Source organism: Podarcis tiliguerta (assembly GCF_965153285.1).
Source record: "Podarcis tiliguerta genome assembly, chromosome: 9".
NCBI lineage: Eukaryota > Metazoa > Chordata > Lepidosauria > Squamata > Lacertidae > Podarcis > Podarcis tiliguerta.
Genome location: NC_139542.1, coordinates 38891009 through 38914115, shown reverse-complemented (window position 1 = coordinate 38914115; position 23107 = coordinate 38891009). Strand labels below are relative to the sequence as shown.

At 43.5% G+C, this 23107-nt stretch overlaps 1 protein-coding gene across 1 annotated transcript in view; it reads right to left on the bottom strand.

Moving 5' to 3' along the window:
• Positions 1-22238, bottom strand: part of FHDC1 (FH2 domain containing 1) — a 49917-nt gene extending 27679 nt beyond the window's left edge. The window contains exons 1-2 of the mRNA XM_083457096.1: positions 21118-22238; positions 8204-8829 (exon numbers count right to left, since the gene is read on the bottom strand). Of these exons, the coding sequence (XP_083313222.1) occupies positions 8204-8677 (474 nt within the window). The 5' untranslated portion in view covers positions 8678-8829; positions 21118-22238. The remainder of the gene's footprint in view (positions 1-8203; positions 8830-21117) is intronic.
• Positions 22239-23107: the final 869 nt, after the last annotated feature.

Here is a 23107-nt window from a genome sequence, read left to right as displayed (position 1 = left end):
TCTGATTTGCCAGAAGCGGCTTAGTCATGCTGGCCACATGACCCGGAAGCTGTACACCGGCTCCCTTGGCCAATAAAGCAAGATGAGCACCGCAACCACAGAGTCGTCCGCGACTGGACCTAATGGTCAGGGGTCACTTTACCTTTACTCACAAAATACAATTGTTTGACTCATGCAAAGTCCGAGTTATCAGTTAGTCATTCCAATGCTATAATGTTGACTGATAACAGAAGTGACATCAGAATTCTCCTCCAAACAACTCTATGGTCTGGAAAGTAGTTATAGGCTAAGTTGCATTATTTCTGACTCTTAGTAAGCAGTGAAAATAGCCAAGATCCACTGATCCCTGGGCATGTACCTCCAGATGGTGAAGATGTCAGGCACTATCCTGGCACCCAGGCATCTTCACTTAGTTGCAAGTGGGCAATAGTTGGGTACAAAATGTGCCTGGCACCTCGCTAATTTTTAACACTGTAACTATTGATAACAAGACCCCAAGTTTCCTGATAAATTACTGTTGGTGTTTATCTGAGAATGTACAAACATTACAATATGTCACAATATGCTATTTATAACTAAAACATGAATACCAAGTTTTATTTTTTAAATTAGATGTTTCTAGTGCAAGTCCAGTCTTATATAAAGAACAACCCCTTCTGAATATTTGCCAAAGCAAGGAGTACATGATTAAGTGAAAACGCATGCATATAGTACAGCCTGAACTGTCATTACAGAAGCTGTATCTGCTATCTAATCTGTTCTCAAATGTTTTCCTGAATGTACTTTCATTGACCCCTAGAACAGCAATTTCATTGGTTAACTGGTAAACCCATATTTAGATGCAAGGGAATCCTTTATAATTTTTATAAGATGTGTTAAAAGATACCAGATCACTATGTTAAAGGGAGGGGCAAACATAAGTCCCCAGGGGGGTCATATCATACTATCAATTTTGAAGTTACCACATGAAATAGATAAAAGTTCACCATCTCCTTGGGTGGGTACTAACTTGAGGCATATTTTCTCTTTTGCAAACATCTACCTATCAGACCCTCTTAGTGAGCTGTCCAGTCAGATACTGAAGAGGATGCAACAGGCAAGGTGAAGAGAGCTCTGTCTGTTCAACAAGCATTACTTTTTCCACACTCTACCAACAAATTTCTCCCTTTTGCTTACTGATTCATGCAACATGCTTTCTTGAACACTTGCCCTCTGATGTTTCAAACAAGTACTGTATTTAGCAGGAAGCCTCAGGAACCAATAAGCACCCACCCTTTGGAAGTGCTCAAAAATTCAGGAAGACAAGCAAGGACAAAAGTTAAAACCTGTTAAAGTGTTGCTCAGCACATGGCAATTATCATCTGTGCTTTTACATGTAAATGCCACATTTTTATCACTCCTAAATCCTGTTTGGCATTCCTGACAACCATCACCTCATTCTGGGGCTTGGCTCTGCACTTACTTAAAATGTATGCCAGCATATTTCCACATTTTCATTACTCTACAGTCCTGAGCATCTTTGCAACCTCATGCCTCCTGACCTGAAGTCATATATAAAGTTTAGTCATACAGATGACCAAGATTAAGCTTGATATAAACTAAAATTGCACTCAGTGCATTGTTGATAGCTCATTTCTATTAAAGATGTTAAACAGATTGTAACTTGATTCAACCTGAAAGTGAATACACTAGTTCTTTCCCTGCCTTTGAAGCCAAACTTGCAAGACACGTGCATTGGGCTGAAAGCTCAAGCTACATTTTTCATCATGTTTCTCAGTCTTGAAATGGAGCTCAAAGGCTCTTTCTTCACCGTCATATTTTATCTGAGGTGTTCCATTTCCATTCTTTTTGGATAACCAGCTGCTCATAGATTTATTAAGCGTCATATCTCCTGATATTCTTCAAGAGTCATTAAATGAATCCCACTTTTATCCCATATTTTATGAATGTACGAGAGACAGGGCAGTCAAATAACTGAATTATTTGAATGTAGAAAAAAGTGACTTTTGAAGGAAAGAAGACTAGAGTCTGCTATTTCAAGCCCAAACATCTTTAGTCTACATAGATTTTTCAATTCGGCATATAAATTATGTATTCTTCTAGATAGGAAAAGTCTGGAATTATAATTTACCCCAATACACATTAATCTTTTAAAATCTCTTAAGTTTGTCATCTGCACAAGCGAAACATTTTGCAATGAAATTCCAAGATGTCTTCTCTTCCAATCATCTCCCCTTCCCCACGCCTTTTGACCAATATCCTTCTTCCTCACTAGCAATGTAAAGTAATATCCACATTCAGCAGTAATATCCACATTCAGCCTTACATTACACTACACTCCATTCATTAGGACAGTGTGTGTTTATATGTACATATACACAGGGTGTATATATATGCATACACCTATATTCTACTTATATTTGAAGAGCACTCAGTTTTTGTCATCTGCTTGGGAATAATTTACTACTATACTCTTGTTGAGTAAAAACCTCCCATTTCTTTCACCTGGCACAAGATGATAGTCCAATAATTGTCATTTGGCAATTCACTTTTAAACTGCTTTTTCCACAACTTTGAAAAAGCAGATTTCACAGTACTTCGACCCTTGCATGCCTATTTTGGATTCATCTTTATGAACAAGTCTGAAATCAAACAAAAACCCTCTAGAGCAGGGGTAGTCAACGTTTTTATACCTACCGCCCACTAATACATCTTTCTTGATGGTAAAATTCTCTTACCGCCCACCAGTGCTTGATGGAAGAAGGATTCAGCTTGTGCCGTAGAACCCCTACTGCCCACCTAGAATCTAGTGGGTGGTAGGGAGCAGGTTGATAACCCCTGCTCTAGAGCTATAGATAAAAATCACAAGACAGATAATGAAATAATATTGGAGCATCAACAAAGACTTGTATATTCCTTTCTCACCGGGGTCACCCCATGATCACATCTGGAATTTTGAAAAGGTGTCATAGTACCTCAGTCCCTCTGGTTCATTCTTCCCCCTCTCCCTCCCTTGTCACTTGTCCAAACACAAATACATAATATGTGCATGTGCACATATGTGTACACACATTCTTCAATTTCCACCAGATCTGGATAAAAATCAGATGTGGCGGAATTAAATTGGATTCTCTTGAATTTGTGTTATTTCCCCAGAACACCACCAAAATAAAGTTTATGCTGGTAGACTGCAGAATAATAATTTTTAAAAATCAGATCCAGTGCTTGCCACAAAGACATCAATCCAATCTTTGTGATTTTCACATAGGCTGACAAGAAAACCATCACCAAATCACAGAACTCATATACTGGGTGGCCTACTGTTTAATAGGTGGAATCTCTTGTAAAAATTATGAGGGATCATATGGAGATATGCCTCAGATCCATGTTTTTTCATCACGGCAACACTGGAAAGCAGGCACAGGGCCGGAGTTTGCCTATGCCTGCTGTAAAGCATTCAGTCATTTGTGGTTCAGCTGTTCAACTGCTCTCTAGGGGCCTGTTCTCAGGATCGTAATAGTGGGAATCAAAAGCTTCCGATCAATTTCTGCTGCTTTCCAGTCACACTGAACCAGGCATACACATGCCTGCGCCACATGCTGAAGACAGCATGGAATGACTTTTAGTTTACCATCATAATTGTATACCAGTGTCTGGAAGTTGGTATGCCTACGATGCATCCTAATTAAATATGTGATCCCCCTCCAAACCACATGTTTAATCAGGGTTTAAAACTTTATTTGAACATGTAGTTGGGAGGGTGTGGGTAGAAGCATGCCCAATTGCCCAGCTGCCCCTCCTGTTGTGATAGCCCCAGATCACTCCAGGTGGCCTCAACCCAGGGCATTCAAGAGACTGCCTCAGCCTGCTCTGTGGCAAATCCTGGATCAATCCAGTTTGGCCTGATTCGTGGTTAGTCCAGAGCCCTAGTATTAATGGTACATCTGTCTGCACTCATACAAATCCATATTTTGGTTAAATATTAAAGATACACAGTGATAGGCAAGCTACACTGTGCCATGGGTCAATTTTGCATCCTTTGCTATAGAACAACCTGGTCTTCCCTGCTGATTTTTATTTGGCAGGGGTTTAATCTAACCCAACAGTTCCATGCAAAATATTTAAATTCCTTCAGATCATCACATTTTGCTTACGTGCAGTATGTTTTCTGGTCTAAACCACTGAGTCTTGGGCTTGCTGATTGGAAGGTCAGCAGTTCACATCCGAGTGACTACGTGAGCTCCTGTTGCTCTGTCCCAGCTTCTGTCAAGTTAGCAGTTCGAAACCACACCATTACAAGCATATAAATAGGTACTGTTGTGGCGGGAAGGTAAATGCCATTTACCTTCTGGCTTCCATCATGGTGTTCCGTTGCACCAGAAGTGGTTAAGTCATGCTGGCCACATGACCCGGAAAGTGTCTGTGGACAAATGCTGGCTCTCTTGGCTTGAAAGCGAGATGAGCTCCACACCACATAGTTGCCTTTGACTGGACTTAACCATCCAGGGGTCATTTACATTTACTTTTTATGTATATATTGCTTTTCCATGGCAATGAAATAATTTGTTTTGAGACCTCAAACTATTTTCTGTGTGACAACACCATTAAACATTTATAGAACCACTCTGGAATAAAGTGGTTTGAAGTCAGCTATTAAAATCAACAAAAAAACTACAAGTAGCAACCTCTCTGCAGGAGGTGGACAAGAACTTGAAGTAACTTTTCAAATGTACACACAGCTATGATTAACACACTTAAGTATATACACCCACTTCGCTACCCTCCCTTTCAATCTTACCAAATATGTGTATGTGTTTAGTCATAGTATGCAAACTCCTTTACCAACTGGTAACAATCTGTAGCCAGACAGAAAGATATTTCCAAGCAGATTTTTCTAAATGTGCTCCTAGAATTATCAGGTGCTTCTTGTTTAGTTCTATATGCATGAACTTGTCTTTTCTGCGAATTTCTACCAGAGACTGCATTATTATTTTCTTCTAATTGTGCTTGCACACTATCTTAGACATTTTTCCCAAACCACATGATGACATCCCCACACAGACACCCAACCTAGCAAAACCTAACATTAGCAGCTTTCCAAAAGTCTGTCTAGATTGCATTTTCAACACAACAGTAATGCTAAGAGGCAAAAGCTTCAAAAGGCACAGCCCAAACATATTAGCGTATTATAAAAAGAGAACGATCACTTTATAGCACATACACTCATGAATGATAAATAAGCAGTGGAATTGCTTATGTTATACACAAGGTATCAAATTATTTTTTTTCGGGAACACATAATTTGATAAAATATTTACACAAGGATATTTCCACAAAAATGCAGTGTTGTTTTATGGATTTAGTCTTCCTTATACATTTGTAATAATCTCCCATAAGTTATTTTAGAGGCATTTGCCACGAGATAAAAGTTAAATGGGTTTTAATTTTTCAAGAAGAGCTAACATGTTCCTGTCATGTGATGCTTTTCAGTAAACATGCTTAGGATTGCAAGTCCACGGACCTCAAAGGAGCTGACTCACTAATGTGTGTGCTTAGGATTGCAAGCCTAACACCCTAACACAGTTTAGGATGCATGGCAGCAAATGTGCTGCCTACCAACTCTTCTGGCTACAATCCAAACAACTAACTTTATGAGGGTAATGGCACCATGCACCATTTTTATACAGCATTTCCTGAAAAGAAAGCCACTTCTGACACAAATATTTCTTTGCTGAAGGAAGCCCTTCATGCATGCAGTACCCAACATCCAAGTTTTAGACTGCTTTTACTTCTTTCTACTGTACATAGTTAGTGGCCCAACTTCCTTATGCCTTTAATATTCACCAGCTCATTAGTACAGATCTAATAATAATAATAATAATAATAATTTATTTATACCCCGCCCTTCCCGGTTCAGAAAACCGGGCTCAGGGCGGCTAACAACAAATTCAAAACACTTAATTGATGCAACAAAAAACAGCATAAAATACAATATAAAATGTGAATAACAATAAATTCAGAATTCAAAAATCAATTTTGGGGGGGGGGGGGAACCATCCAATAAACATTAGATGATCACCAGGGCTAGCTGGCTAAATTAGTCCTATTTGGGCCAGTGAGGAGACCAGGGGAGAATTAACTGTGAGTTCCCAGAACAGGTAATCTTCATAAAAAGGGGAGGGGGAGAGAAGAAAGGGGAATAAAAGATCAGGCTAAGTTCAAATTGAAAGCCAAGCAGAATAGCTTTGTCTTACAGGCCCTGCAGAAGGAAGTTAAACCCTGCAGGGCCCTGGTCTCATGGGACAGAGCATTCCACCAGGTTGGAGCCATCACCGAGAAGGCCCTGGCCCTGGTGAAGGATAATCTGACTCACTAAACAAGACCTCAATTTTCCTGAATGAAGAAGTGAATTATGTGCAAACAGATCTAACAAGTAGCCAAGACAAAGACCTTACGCACACCACAAACATGTGTGCCCATACTGACTCAGGAAGATTCCTTGCTCCAGGAACTAGGGTCACTTCCACTGCCTCAAAGTCAGAAGAAAAGAAGTGAGCTGAAGACTACAGAGCCATGCATTAAGAAAAATACCACCACTCTCATGTATTCTGCATCAAATAATGTGAATGCTACACACAAAATAATGCAATAAAACAAACCTGCTTTAGTTTATCTATTTTACACTGCCTCAAATTTTAAAAATTAAATGAATCAAGATGGGTAAAGCACCCCTTCCCAGTAGAGAAACTAACTATAGACTGGTGCTGGAATCTTACTTCATCACTAGTGACAAGATTATATCCTCCACTGTACCTGAGACAGCAGGATGGGGTGGGTTTTTTTGGCAGGAGAGGGAGTAGGACAGACCAAGTTGCAAAAAAAGAGTCTCCACCCACCAACAGACAGGAATGGCCGGGGGGGGGGGGGGAGAGACTTTGGAGAAACAGCCAGGGGAGCTTCCTGCAATACCACCACTCCAACATGTGCCGCCTGAGGTTTCACTTCACTATGGCCAATGGTAGGGCCACTCTTGATTTACTGGGTGCTGTCATAGATCCATTACAAGCCTCTACCTCCCACCTTCAGCTCTGGCAGCTGGGATGAAGAGGTGGAGGCATGAGGACTCCTAAACACTAGTCAGGCATAGAGGCAGAACCAGCTTCTGCCTCTCCCTTCCAGCTCTGAGCACCTGTTTGCACAGAGGCACAGCAAGACAGTTCACCTCTGCCTCTCCCTTCCGATGCTGGAAGCTTGGAGCTCGAATAGTGGAGGCGCCAAGGAACAAAGAGCCTCAGCGCACTCCAGCTCTGAACTTTTGGGACTTTGAGGAGCAGGAGCAGCATTTCAGGCAAGCCTCTACCCAGTAAAGAGAGTGTGTTCTGGTAACAAATATTGGGTTGGTTAGTAAAGCATAGAGTCCACTCAAGCTCTAACGAATAAAAAACTAGTGGGAATTCTGGACAGCACAAGTTTTTAGACACTGTCCAAGTTTTTCATGAGAGCTAAGGGCTTGCCCTTTTCATGAGAGCAGATGTATCTGAACCGCACAGTAATATACAAAGTCCCAACGATCCTTAAATACTTCAGGCAATGTCAAATTACAAATACATTAACCCCATCTCATTGCATGACGTACAGTGGTGCCCCGCAATACGAATGCCTCGCAAGACGGAAAACCCGCTAGACGAAAGGGTTTTCCGTTTTGGAGGTGCTTCGCAGAACGAATTTCCTATGGGCTTGCTTCACAAAACAAAAATGTCTTGCGAGTTCCTGCGATTTTTTTTCCGCTCCCCACTCCCTTTTTCTAAGGCACTAAGCTGCTAATAGCCTTTTAGCAGCTAATCCGCTAATCCCTTAAGCCTTTAATAGCCGCTAATTTGCTAAACTGCTAATAGCGCCAATCTGCTAATGGGGTTGCTTCGCAAGACGAAAGACTCGCAGAACGGATTCTTTTCGTCTTGCGAGGCACCACTGTATCTTGATCCACAGACACCTTCAACCATCAATTTTGAGCGACACACAAATTTAGGCTCTAGCTACAGATCAAGAGTAGTATACAGATTTAATAAACAAACATTTTTCCTGACAGGAATAAGGCTACAGGACAAGAACAGGGGGCAAGGGAAACGAAGGCAAGAAGTTCCATAGCAACGTCCAACACATAAGATTTTCTTTAACGAAGAGGAAGTACGCTCACACTTACCTCTTGTTTAGTATCTTTAAAGGACCTCCTTAAAGTTTTGGTTTTGGAACCTCGGGGTGGCGTCTCTTCTTGCTGGCCAAAAAACTCCTCCATTGTCTTTGTGTCAATCTGATAATTCTGTTTAGCACCAATAGTCCAGATATTGTTTTTGCCACGGACTTGTTCTTCAGGTATAGTTTTCCAGAAGAAGCTACGTAGTCTCTTTTTCTTGCTCTGGTGGCCATGCCCATTTACCAGCTGTGGCAGTGGAGGTCTGCTCAGTGCTAGAGGTGGAGGGGGTGGAGGAGGTGGCACCACTTCTAGTGAAGAAAATCCAGCTTCTGCGGGTGGACATGGTAGAGGTGGCGGCGGCGGTGGTGCTGGAGGCAGCTGTTCTTCTGGTTCTGTCGTATCTCCAATCATTAATCCAGCTTCAACTGAAATAGCTCCATTTTCTTTGTCATTGACCAAAGAGACACAATTCATAACGTGCATTTTACAGCCTCTCTCTCTATGAGAGAGAGACTTACTTCCTCAGATGTGCATGGAGCACCAAACACACAGCGGCAACTTACTATTTACACACCAGAACGGTTAATTTACCATCAGCGACGGGGAATGCAGGAAATCAGTCATTTCTCAGAAACCTGCAACAAAATAATAGCAGAGAGAAACAAAATTAGACTGGATATGCTGAGTAGCATGGCTGAAGCATCAATTTGTAGGCTGTGTACAAATAGGATGACCAATCCAGACACACCAATTAGTAGCCCCACCCTATGGCTCTTGGGCTCAAGGAGACACCCCAGTCCCATGTTTGTAAACAACAGAGGCAAGGACCATTGCTTTAAACCTTCATGCCCAAGGCTTGTTAGCCTAGTCTTTGAGTGTACAGACTACGATCCAAAGGAGGAGGTCATGCACATGAGGGATGCCCATGATTTTACTTAAGTAGTTCCATTCCTAATGGGCCAATGTGCTGTTGAAACACCAAAGGACCTTGGCAGTAAAATTGAGCAATGAAATCAAGACCCTACAAATGAAGGCGGCACTTTAATGAAGGAGACAGCCATGACAATCCACAGGGATATTCAAAGAAGTTTATTATGCAACCAGTGTTAGGACATTGTTACTTAATTTTCAGAAGCATAGGAAACTACCTTACACTGAATCAGACCATTGGTCCATCTATCTAGCTCAGTACTGTCTACAGCAGGCACCCCCAAACTCGGCCCTCCAGATGTTTTGGGACTACAACTCCCACCATCCCTAGCTAACAGGACCAGTGGTCAGGGATGATGGGAACTATAGTCCCAAAACATCTGGAGGGCTGAGTTTGGGGGTGCCAGGTCTACACTGACTGGCAACTGCTCTCCAGAGTTTCAGGCAGGGATGCTCTTCCAGCCCTACCTGGAGATGTCAGAGATTGCACCAGGGACCTCCTGCATTCAAGGCAGATGGTCTACCACTGAGCTAATATGGGATGTTAATTACATATACAGCTTCGCAAAAGGACAAGTATTATTCATTCCATTAACTGAGTAAATATAAAATTTATTTTAGACATGACTTCAGCCCAGTATACCTGAAGGAGCGTCTCCACCCCCATCGTTCAGCCCAGACACTTAGGTCCAGCTTCGAGGGCTTTCTGGCGGCTCCCTCACTGTGAGAAGCAAAGTTACAGGGAACCAGGCAGAGGGCCTTCTCGGTAGTGGCGCCCGCCCTGTGGAACGCCCTCCCATCAGATGTCAAGGGAATAAACAACTATCTGACTTTTAGAAGACACTCGAAGGCAATCCTGTTTAGGGAAGTTTTTAATGTTTGAAGCTTTATTCTGTTTTTAATGTTCTGTTGAAAGCCACAAAGAGTGGCTGGGGAAACCCAACCATATGGGTGGGGTAGAAACAATTTCGTCTTCTTCTTCTTCTTCTCCTTCTTCTTCTTCTTCTTCTTCTTCTTCTTACTATAGCCTGTACTTCAAAAATTAAGACAAATCTCCATTCACATAATGAGTGAAAATTTGATACTACCTAACACTTTTATTTCATATTTCCACTTGAAATGCAGCTTCCTTGTTTTAAATGCAACACAAAGGTAATCCGAACTCTTAGCAGCAACTTTTATGATAACTAGAGCTATACTAGCTTAATGGAAAAAATATTGAGGTAGTCTTCTCAAACTCATCATACCAACACTTAAAACCTTGTTATAACTGCATTAAAAACAAAAAGTTAATTGTAGACCTTGGACTCATCACTTCATCATCACTGCTTATCATTTACATTTCTTTCATATCATTAATATCACAAGTATGGATGCCAAGCTACAGTAGGAAGGCATGCTTTACATATTGCATAGTACTATCTAACATTGTTATCCTTAAGTATGCAAGACTCTTCACAAAAGCTTGCCATGGGAACTTGATGACTAATAATAATAGAACAATGCGCCAAACATTTATTTAATTGCATTGGAATTGTTTAGCAATTTAGTCATTTCACCTTGTTCAGAGTAACATTTGTATGGAACAGCAAGTTTAGCATTATCCTGAACTGAGTGCAGAAGTCAAGGCTTCCTATGAAAGATATGTACATATAGGAAGCCACAGTTTTCAAACTCTGAGAAATTAGTATGAGATCTTGTGAACTGTCAACTTTCTGGAGTCAGGTGTTTACCAACTAAAATCCTCAGTTTTTAAATTCAGATTTTAAAGGAGAAGTCTGTACACAGCCATAGTCACACAGTGACTTTCCGAACCACTGCCCACATACATAGCAGGACTTGAAACTTATATTTAACCAAATGTCATTTTTCCTGCCTTAGAAAATGGTTCTCTATTACAAAACAGATTAAAAAACCACCTAATTGTGTAGCCAGTTACCATTATAAAGATTAAAACTAGCTATTTAATTGAAATGTAACAAAGTATACAAAGAAAATGATCTTACCCCTCTATCACCCTGGCGATAAAAGGAAATGCTAATAAACTCTCCAAATGTAATATAGAGACTCTGTACAATGGACTAATTTTTAATTCATTCAAAGTATTTAAATGGCACTTTTCAGAGCCATGCTCTCGCAACGCAATGTACACAAGATGTACTGTTTAAGACACATCAGAATGGTACACATTGCTATCTATGCGAAAGCTTCCCTGAATCACATAAACCATGTACACTGAGGTGGTTAATTTGTGGTGCTACAGATGTTGCTGGACTACAACTCCCTTCATTCCCTACCATTGGGCATGCTAGCTGAGTGCTGGTGGAAGCTGGAGTATCACAACGTCTGGAGGGCCACAGGTTAGCCACCCGATTTGTACCCTTGGGGAAGGGGAGCATTGAAAAGAGAGCCTGCACTATAGTGGGGTCCAGTATACTTCAATTATTCAGAAGAGAGTTCTGTAACTGTGGTGCCTCCACTGAGAAGGCCGCTTCTGTCATGCTTGACAACCTAACCCTTTACTGCTGGGCACAAGAGCATTTAAAATGATAAACTAGTTAGAAATTCCTAGTATATTTTTCATTCTAAATGTAGGAGGCAGTTTATTGCAGAAGCCATGGTCTTAATCTTAAAACCCCCCACACTAAGAGTATTAACAATTTTGTAAAATTAATATAATTGTTGAAGACCAAATTCTGGATATTGGATAAACCCAAGCAATCCTGATATATTTCGAGAGCAGCCCAACACCTGTTGGCAAAACTACATAATGAAATTCAGCAGCATTGGGTTTAAAAAATAATAATTCCATGGACACACTTCAATGCTTAGACTGCTACTGCAAACTCAGTAAAATAAATGATCATATGTGGAGAGGAAGATGTGTACCTTAAACTCAACATATGTGCAAAGCTAAGAATTTACATAGGCAAACCTGTATGTCCAGATTGCCTCATACCAGTTTAATGGGAACTTTAAAAGCCGGGACAACAACCATATAATTGTACTGCCGTCATCTAGCAAGTAAAGGCGGCATTGGAAGCAAATACGTATTTTTAAATTTAGTCTTTTATGGTTTTGAAATCTGAATCATCCTAAAGTGTAAATTCATTCTCTTTTTTTAAAACAACAACTACTTTATTCTCAGTCTTTACCAATGCTTCGGTGAAACCGTATTTAATTCAAATGATGAAGCAAAAGAATCAGATAAGGAAAAGGGCTTAACCAGGGATGTGGTAAACAGCACAACTGCATTACAGGAACACTACAACATTTGAAAACAGTGAACAGAAAAAGGTGAATGGAAAACCCACAAGAAAACAAATGTAGCAGAATTGATAGAAAGGAAGCAAAACCAGGCAGTTGCTAAGAACAGAAATTTTAGCAACCAATTACCCTACTTGCATTCCCTAAACATGTGTGGAGAAACATACAAAAGTTGCTAAATATTTTCATTTTAGTAACATGCAGATGGGATATCAGACACAGTTATAGCAGAAAAAAGGGCACATATTCTTAATTTCTAAACTGCCTTTCCTCCCATGGAATCCCAGGGTGGTTTATAGACAAAACACACATAAAACAACCAGTTCTAAAAATAAGAGTATTAAACTATATCCATCAGCCAAACAATTTCCATAACACAGCAATAAAAAAAAGACTAACTTTGAGGCTCAATATTGCTATCATTACCCGCAAGCCCAAGTGACCAGTTGTGTCTTCAGTGGATACTGGGAAGTTGTCACTGAGAAGGACAAACTAAGTTCCACAGAGAAGGAATTCCAGAGAAGGAAGGAATTGCTACAGAGAATGCCCTTTCTTGTGTCACCAGTGGCCAGATAGGTTTCAGATACATCCGATGAACCACGTTTTAAAGATGCGTGAAAGGTACAACTAAAAAAAAAACAGACAAGGAAAACTAACACTACAGTCAATAGTACTGGACTTGGAACTACACAGAACAGGTTTAAACCTTAGATGAGCATGAGACTTGTTGAATAACCTTGGGACAAGTCACCTAAGAACCTCACTCCTAGCCTCAATTTTTGAGTTCCATAAAATGGGAGTAGTAATTATTTATATGGCTGTTGTGAGACTAAGTGAACTGAATAAGGGCCCATTCATGCTGGATGCAGCAGGGTTTTTGTGCCATAGTAAGTATTATGTTGTGACACATAACTATGTAGTTGTGGCCATCAGGGCATCCAGGTACATGTCTACTAGATGTTTAGAAACATGCAAGCCATACTTTAGATCATTTCCCCCTGCATATAGCATATAGCAAATGCTTGCTATGACTGTCTCTAAGTGATTGACAATAACACTACAGAGTTTTTCTTGAATGCTTTCTCCTTTCCTTTGAAGAAAGCTATTGGAATAGCTCAGTCAGTAGAGCATCAGACACTTAATCTGAGAGTTATGGGTTCAAGCCCCATGCTGGGCAAAAAAATATTTCAGCAAGGGCAAAGCAATTTACGTTAACTTAAAGATGAAAACACCATCTGTAAACCAAGTCTGCTATATGCTAGGTTGCATCTCAGTGGCAGAGTTTACTACATTACACTACACTACACTACACACATACAATATTTTATTAGGGGGGGAAATCTAAGTTTATCAAAGCAGTTTCTTCCCCTTGATAGTTTGGGGGGAAACATTTTACTATACTGGCACATGGTGCTTCCTTCCACAAGTATGAGCTACTAGGATAAAATACTGAAAACTTAAGGTATCTTTCCACAGTAGTTAGCGGATTCCTGATTTTAGCTTTTTTAATCTGGTTTTTATTGTATGGGTTTTTTGCACTATTGTTCTAAACTAGTTTGATATTTATGAATAGAGGTGTATAAACATTTTTATAATATTTTTTTAAAACAGCCACAACACACAAGTGTTGTTGTGCAAGGATGCACAAGTGGGCTTTTTTTCAGTGTCTAAAGGTACACAGAGCCAAGTTACTAAACTGATGGTAACCGGGAACCAGTTAACAGACCTGAAGTAGGATCCTTATCCTGTAACTTGTTAGATCTAAAAATTCAGCTTCAATACATGATGAAATATGGATTACAAGGACCAAGAAGTGGGTTTGAGGCATACGGTGAAATTAAAACCATGCTGGGCAAAAAAAGGCATATTAGCGGGGGTTTTACTCAACTGTGCATAACAGACATAGGATAATAAGATCACAAGCAAGTCTTGGAGAAGAAAAAGCTTGCAGCAGAAAGAGCACAATTACTATTCTGCATTAGCACAACAATGTAGTTCTTTGTTATAGGAATACTGAAAGATTACTAAAACTTCCTGGGAGTGGGGGAGACAGAATGAAGATGTTGGATTAAAGGTAAATACATCCTGGACAAAGATCATCTATAAGAACAGAGGTTTATTTTGGATTGCTGGATATTTAAAAAATGAGTTTGATTCTTTAGATTATGCAATAATTATAATGAAATATATCAAGGATTTGCGAGCATGGCAAGTGGCTTCAGAAGCTATTCAAGACACCCACAGAAATGGATATTTCCCCTTATTCTGGTTATTCTCCATGGCTACAACTCATCTTTTTCTTTGCAAGTCACACAATGTTTGTTTTTTGAATGCAATTCCCGGTCACTGCAAACTTGCATGGGTTTGTGCCCGATTGCTGAAGGGTGGTGGTATTTAACCATCAGCTCTAAAATATGTTTTGAAGAATCACGTTGCTTTTTAAATGAGATTACTGCCATTGTTCCAAGACTGGCTTCTTTGATCTACAACTGGTGCATTCAAAAACAGAGCAGGGGTGCTTGACAACATGCTACTTAATTGAGAAAATCGTAGAGTGGTTAAGAAAAAGACATCCAACTTAGGACATTTTGTTGCAACAGAGAGGACTGAATTGAAGTTAGCTTCCACACTAGACAGTCTAGCTTTCAATATCTGTATTAATAAGCAACCATTCTAAATGTATCACACACATACATAACATTCACAGAAGCCCAGTAATCCCAAATTACATCTCATGTGCAAGATAAGCATGAATGCTACAAATTAGTCTCTGCTCTGTCCATCAGTAAAGGAAGCAGGTGATGGATGATCTAAAAGGAAGTGATTAATACATTCCTAATACTGCACTGATGTGCAGAATGAATAGATGCAAGAGGTTGAGGAAGGAGATTCCTTTACAGTCAAGAGGAGAGGACACAAAACATGACTCCTGAGCAGCATCATAGAGTGGCAAAGATGTTGGGAAGTGGCAAGAGAAGCCACTGCTTTATTTAATAATTCCACTCTACACATCACTTTGATGCAAGTTTTACAAACTGAATTGAAAACTGCCTTCTATGTACATAGCTTTATGATACAATTGTGAAAGAATTCTCTCTGAAGCTCCTCTGCCCCCACAAGAGCTGAGAAACAGCAAGGTGTGAAAGAAGATATCTGCATACCATGAGCTTTCAGTGGTTATTTGGGCACCATGCACAATTTGCAGTAAGTTCTTTCTGCAGTATTGCAGCCTTTTTTCTTGGCAAAACTAGAGAATTGCCAGGTTTTTTGAAATGGTAAGTTAAGGTAGTGGTGAAATCACACATGCAAGATATCCACAGATGGGCTTCACCATCTCCCCCACCAAAGACACACCATTCAGACAAGAAGCACAGCAAATGGTAGTAGCTCCCGTACATATGGATTTGCCATGGTCACACGCCTAACACTATTTCACATGTTACTTTCTTTTTCCTCAGGGATTGTGTGACCGTCCTCAGAGGAGAAGACTAGAAGACATAACCTATTCTATTTTAAGATTGACACGAATATAGGTTTTATTTTTACTGTAAGATGCTTTGACACATCTCTGACCCACTCCAGCTTTTTTTGGAATAGGATAGGAATAACAGGATTGTAGAGTTGGAAGGGATCTTGAGGATCATCTAGTCCAACCCTCTGCAATGCAGGAATATGCAGTTGCCCCATATGGGGATCGAAGCTGCGACCTTGGTGTCATCAGCACCATGCTCTAACCGACTGAGCTGTCCAGTTGTCAAATCCACCTAATGCCAGAATTTTCAAGGAAACCTAGAGTTTATAATAAAAATGAATTTAAGCAGACACAGATGAAAATCTGACTTTGGTATTTCAATTCCAGATTCTGTAGGCAATTTTAGATTTGGGTAGGCTTCTCCTGGTAAAATGTTTCAGAGAACAAAATTTATTATTAAAACAGTGCAACCCAATAATTTTGCTTCCAGAACTATATTTGAAGTATCATATTTCAGTTCAATTCAGGTTTGTTACAGGCACGTTTCTTAGACTTCCTGAAGGTTCGCTTTAGATAAAACATCCAATTTTTGTTTATTGCAGGGTGTGTGTGTGTGTATATATATATATATATATATACACACACACACAAACATGCACGCAAACTGTTGTGTCAGTTGTATCTGCTTTAGGCAAGGGTGTACTTCATTGTGGCACAGCACGGAAACCCAACAATTGGAGAAGGAATTATATGGTTTTATTTTGATGCTCTTGTTTTACCCAAGGTCTACCTTAAGGCAAATTCACCATACAGTCCCCAGCGATTCAGGAAAACGAGACTTATCAAACTACACAGCAGCCCAGAAAACTATTGCTCAATTTGCTTAGGCAGGTGTCTCCTACCCTGTAAGCAAGTACGAGAGTAAAACTGGAGGCTATTGCCACACACTTTGCTGCATGTGGGATAACAGCCTGAACAACCAGTCTGAAAGGAACTGGCGTTTCAATTCTAAGAGGTCTTAGGGTTGGTTCCCATACAACCCAGGTGTTCAGGTTACACAGGTGGGGTGCGGTAGTGAGCCTCACATAGGGCCCTGCTTTACATTAAAGGGTGTGAGTGAGTGCTGGGCGGCCAGGAGGGGGATGTGCATACCCAAGGCTCGCTCTCACAGTGCCATCATACGTAGCATATACACACCTGTGTTCTGCACAAAAAAGATACAGCTGCTTTGCAATGTAAAAGCTGATGCACAATGGCACAGTTAGGTAATTCTAAACTCTGGAGAGGAAGGGGGCACCTTTCAGTTGGTAACGTGTATCACTTCACATGCTTCAGAACTGTGGTGTGCTAGCTCTGCTATGTTTGGAGAGCCTCTCTGCTCATCCTCCTCCTTAGTGCGACCAAGGACTTCTGTAGTGCCACACCAGGGGAACTTGAACACCTTGCTGCAAAAGTGACACGCAAGTCTGAGTGGAATCACAGAGTCATAGAATTGTAGAGTTGGAGGGGACCCTGAGGATCATCTATTCCAACCCCCTGCAATGCAGGAATATGCAGCCGGGGATTGAACCTGCAACCTTGGCATTATCAGCACCATACTCTAACCAACTGAGCTATCCATACATTTAAAGCACATGGCTTTCCCCAGAGGAACCTGGAAACTGTGGCTTCCGGGGACACACGACAATTTCCTGCATATTTGCTTTAAATGTGTGTTGTGTGCACAGCAAAGATCCCTTTGAGTTCATTATGCCAAAAGTGCTAAAGGAACAAGACAACTGTGCAATGGAATGGTGCTGCTTAGAATATGTAAGACCAATTTATACTTTATTATTTCATAGAGACAAGACTAATGGGAGAGAACAGAATTCCAGTCTACATCTAAAGCAAGTAGACCATCACCAGGTTTAGGCAATGAATTACAAATAGTTCATTCATCTGGATCTGTCTGATAGTAATTAGCACCAGGGATCCATAGGCAAATTGGGATTGCTCCAGAAATAAGCTACATTTGCCTTTTCACCATTTGTTTCTATTCTTCCAAACAAACGGGCTACCATTAAAATATCTGTAAAATAAAATAAAAGGTCTACAGCAATATTCAGCTGTATTCAATATAAAGCAAGCATAGGAGGCAGAGATCCTGCCGCAAGCAATGAGTGCAGAATAGACTTCAAAATACCTGCTTCCATATCAGAACTGTGATGCCTAAAGTTACACATATAGAACAGCCTTTCAATTGACTCAGTGCTCCAATGCAACATAACATCATTCATACAAAATGGGTAAAGAGAGCAACTAACCACAGATACTGCAGCAACTACTGTTATGCATTAGCAGGAGCTCAATGAACGGCACTTGAAATCCTACTCATTCCCAAAAAGAAACAAACACAAGCCTGTTTTGCTTAGCATAATAAAAGATATAGCCCAATCCTATACATTTAAACTGGGAACAAAGTCCGTGTTATTTCCATGGAAAGGCCCTGAATCTTTCCATGCAGTGCTAATGCTAATTGTTCCTTGCCAGCAATTCACATAATACCCCATTGCTCAGAAGCAAATCCACTGCTGGCAGTTTTCAGTTTGTCATTACTGAAAACCACAATATTTCACTAACCAGGTGAATATTACTTCTGGTAGCACAACTACTGAAAGCAAAGGGATGTGTGGATGTTATTGGCGATTTTGCTGCTGGCATCTACTGGCAGGCACCTGTAACCTCAGAGCACCCTCTTCTCAAATGTTGCTTTCCAAAATTGAATTTGCAAAGTTGGAGGGAATATCCTCCCCAGAAGCCTATGTACAATTCTCTTTAAAGAGGATACTGAGCTATAATGACACACTGGTGTTCTTTGGGGCTACCACCAGTAAGCCACTAAAAGGATGGGGTTTCAGCACCTTGAATCTTTGTATAAATCAGACCAAAAGAAATATTATAGTCCTAGCTCAAGCAATTAACCCAAATGTCCCTCTGGCTAGCAGCACAACATGCAATTTAAGGCTACTGGAGGTTGTAAAAAAGCATGTTTTTGCAACAGGAAAAAAAAATACACCCCACCCTTAAATATCTGAAAAACAATTTTAATTTCTCTTTTGCCTACTTGCAACCTGCACTTCACAAGCTAAAAGGCACCTCCTCCGTGCTAATAAAAGCAAAAGTGGAGGGGGCATGAACTCGGAAGAATAGAATTGTCTTGTCCACCCAAGACCACCCAAGAGGGGCTGGGCATGAAAATGTGACTACTAGTTGATCATTAAGAAAAAGGTTCACCTACGTTTGCCCCGGTCCTGGTTTGGTTAACAATCGTTGCCTGGATGCAACACTTGAAATTGGAAACTCCATTGTTAGCCAGTGTTATATAGGGAGTGTGGTGTGATTTAAACAACAAAAAACCGAGACAGACTCTTCTCTCTGCTCGCCCCCCCCCTTTCAGATGAACGGCAACAAAAGTGTAAAACGCCCCTTCCCTCATCATCACCCTCCCCAACATCATCATCATCATTATTATTATTATTTAATTGCTTGTTTTGTTTCAGGGCGGATCCTGGAGGGGGGGGAGAGAACAGGCCAATTAAAAATAACAAGCCCACCGCCACGAGAGACCAAGTTGGCGGAGAGAGCTCCTCTTCTCTTCAGATGGGGCGAGGCGGCAGCATAGACCAGATTGCCGCCCCCTCGGGAGCCGCGGCGGCGAAGAGACCTCGGCCGCCGTCAGAGCAGCCCAGGCGGCGGACGCCCCGAATCCCCCCGCTGCCCCGTGCGCGGTCCCAAGACCTCCGCCTCACGCCGGCTCATGAGTTCCCACACCAGCTCCTTTCCCCGCGGGCGGCGGCGTCCTCCTCTCCTCACACCCCTTCCTCGACGGGGTGTGAAAGAAAGCTCGCCCGCCCCCCGCTCGCAGCCCAAGCAGCCCTATTGTTTTCTCGGCGCACTCCCCGGGGGGGGGGCTGTCTTCCTCGTCGCCTCCCCCCCTCCCCACACGAGCTCCTCAGGCACCTTGCGGCAGCAGCGCCTGGCGGGAGGCGGCGGCGGCTGCTGCTCCAAGGTGGCCTCGGCGCTTTGTAATCAGATCTCCGCCGTTTTCCTCCCCTCACAGCCCGAGGGAAGCGCGCGAGGCTGGCCGGGCGGGGGGGGGGGGGCGGCCGGCCGGCGGCGGTGGGAGACAGAGCGGAGGGCGACTCCCCGAGAAAGGACACCCAGCGGCGGCTTCCCACCGCCAACTCTCGCCGCCCGCCGGCCAAGTCCTCTCACGTGCGCCGTCTCGCTCGCTCGCTCGCTCTCCCGGCCTCACCCCGCGCCCAACTTTATGGTTCCCAGGAAAAGGGCAATAAGAGCATCGCGTTTGGCAGCCTTAGGTCAGCCCTGAGGAGATAAGAGGCGGCCGGAATCAAAGGGTCACCAATACGCGGCGTATTTTAAAAGTGTGGAGAGGGCGGGCGGGGGAGAGAGAGAGGTTTCTTCCTTCCCTCTCTATTTCGCTTCCACCTCACACTAATTGGAGCGGGGGAGAAGCAGCTACAGACTTCCAACTTCAGCAGAAAGAAAATGATCTTGCAGCGCCCGGAGAGCCGATGCTGCTGCGCTCCCTCTGCCCTTGCGAGGGCTGCTCAGCCTCCCCTCCCCTTTCACGCTCGCCAGCCGAGTCGCGCAACCCGGCGGGAGGAAAGCCGCAGATCGCCGCCTCGTAACGCCAGCAAACGTTGCTGCTGCCGCCCTCGAGAAGGACCCAGCAGACCCCGAGCGAGCGAGGAGAAATCTGGGAAGGAGATTCACCCGGGGGGGGCGCCGAGGATCCCCGGAGAGCCCGCCTGCCGCCGTCGAATCATAATTACAGGAGCCTCTGCCGGGGCTCAGCGATGAATCGGTCTTAAATGGGCCGTGGGGAGGGGAGGTTTCACGGCTTCTGTTATTCTAGAGGACCACAATAAAAAGCCGGGTCCTCCCTAGTCCAAGGCCCCGTGCCCGGATTTTAATTTCCCCCCGGACACCTCCAGATCGGATTACTAGATTGCAGTGCCCAGGATGTCGCGCGGGGCGGGAGAGCTGCCAGATCGCAATTTCGAGGAAAGCAGCTCCGTGGTCCCAAGGAAGATGCGCACCGAGACACCCCTATGGGGCGGGGGGCGGGCGTGGGAAGCCCCCGCTTAGCCGCACGGAGCTCGTGAACCTGTCCCTGGAAAGAGCCACTGCCGCCCCCCCCCCGCGAACCGCCTTCCCAGACCGAGCGGCTGCTGCTGCTGCCTCCACTTACCCGGCCCCCCAGCTGTGTGCGCGCTGCCCTCGGCCACCCGGGGCTCCTTCGCGGACGCCGGACTCGCTCTCGCTGCCTGTCCAACTCTTGCGAAGAGAGAGCTGCTGCGCCGCCGCCGCCGCCTCGCCTGCTCTGCCTCCTCCCTTCGCTCTCACTGCGGCCCGGACCCGGGCGGAGGAGGGAGGCGGCACCGCGCAGGCGCGGCGTTAGGCGGGGCTGTTTCAGGTAACGCCACCAGCCTGTTCTCCGAGTCGAGCCGAAAGGCGCAGTTGCTGCTCCTGCTGCTGGTGCTGGGGACACTCTGGCTATATCGGTTTTCTTATTCCTCCTACCAGCCTCTCGGTTCGCCCAGACTCCCGTGGGAATGAATGGCCAAAGTTGAGAGGCAAGACGGTGGTGCCCCGGATGCGAGCTGGGCGTTTTATACGGAGAGGACCTCCCATTGAACCCAATGGGGCTCACAGATCCTACACTGGGGAGGAGTAGGTCCCCACTGGACTCAGCGGACCCTTACAGATCCTGATTTGGGAGTTGGGGTCCCATTGAGCTCCAGGGGGCTTGCTTCTGAGTAGACCACGTGTACAAGGGCCATTGAGGCGGTAAAGTACAGGGGGAAAGTTCTGGAGCAAAGCTGGGGTCACAACAGTCTCTATAGGGCAGTGATTGGTAAAGAGAACAGAACGAAAGAAGCCAGGTCCATTGTCTGCACACAAGCAAGCCTTTTTCTGCTGCAAGGCAGAAAAAGGTAAAAGGACCCTTGGCCATTAGGCAGAGTGAAGCAACCACCAATGGTGCCCTGTGCAACACTACAATTCAGAGCCCCCTGCCGCTTGCACTCCATTCTACAGTATTGTTGTGGCACCCTCTGCAAAGCGGCACCCTGTGCAGCTGAACTGGTTGCACTACCCTAAAGCCGCTTTTTGCAAACACCTTAGATGGCTGTTGCTGGTTGTTGTTGTTTAGTCATTTAGTCGTGTCCCACCCCATGGACCAGAGCACACCAGGCCCTCCTGTCTTCCACTGCCTCCCGCAGCTTAGTCAAACTCATGTTGGTAGCTTTGAGAACACTGTCCAACCATCTCGTCCTCTCTTGTCCCTTTCTCCTTGTGCCCTCCATCTTTCCCAACATCAGGGTCTTTTCCAGGGAGTCTTCTCTTCTCATGAGGTGGCCAAAGTACTGGAGCCTCAGCTTCAGGATCTGTCCTTCCAGTGAGCATTCAGGGCTGATTTCCTTCAGAATGGATAGGTTTGATCTTCTTGTAGTCCGTGGGTCTCAAGAGTCTCCTCCAGCACCACAATTCAAAAGCATCAATTCTTCGGCGATCAGCCTTCTGCTGCTGGTAGGCAGTTACTTTAGTATTGCACAGGATGCTGTTGAAACTTTTGGCCCCAAGGTCTGCCACTGCTGTGCTCCCCGCCCCCCGCCATTAGTCTGTCGCGTCAAGTGTGATATGGTAGAGAATGCTATCCCATTGCTAATGTTGAAGTAGGATTCAACTTTCAGACTAATTGGCTTCCGTAGCTAAGAATGTACTCTGCTTTGGAGAGTAAAATGTCTTGAGCCACACTTTTGAGAGTTTCTGTAAAGTTTTGAAGGGCAATTAGAATGTGACCGACAAAGGATAAGGTGAAGCTACGGTATATCCTGTTCTGCATTTATTCCCTTCACTGCAGTCCTTTTATGCTGGATTTCACTAATGCAAACTGAAAATGGGATTCATCACAGATTTACTGGAGAGGAGTCCACTTACATGCGAAAAGATCTATGTGGGAATCTTTTTTCAGCTGGGCACTGCATTCCATCTTCTGCAACGTTTCACGGATCGCATCCTAGTGGAGGGCGAGGCCAGAGGGAACAGTGTGTGGAGCAAAGGATAGGATTCTTGGCTTTGTACAGAAAGCCTGCCATCCTAACCCCCCTTATGTAGGAGATAGCCCCACTGAATTCACTCTGCGTTCTGTGTAGACAGGGCTAGGGTTTCACTGTGTA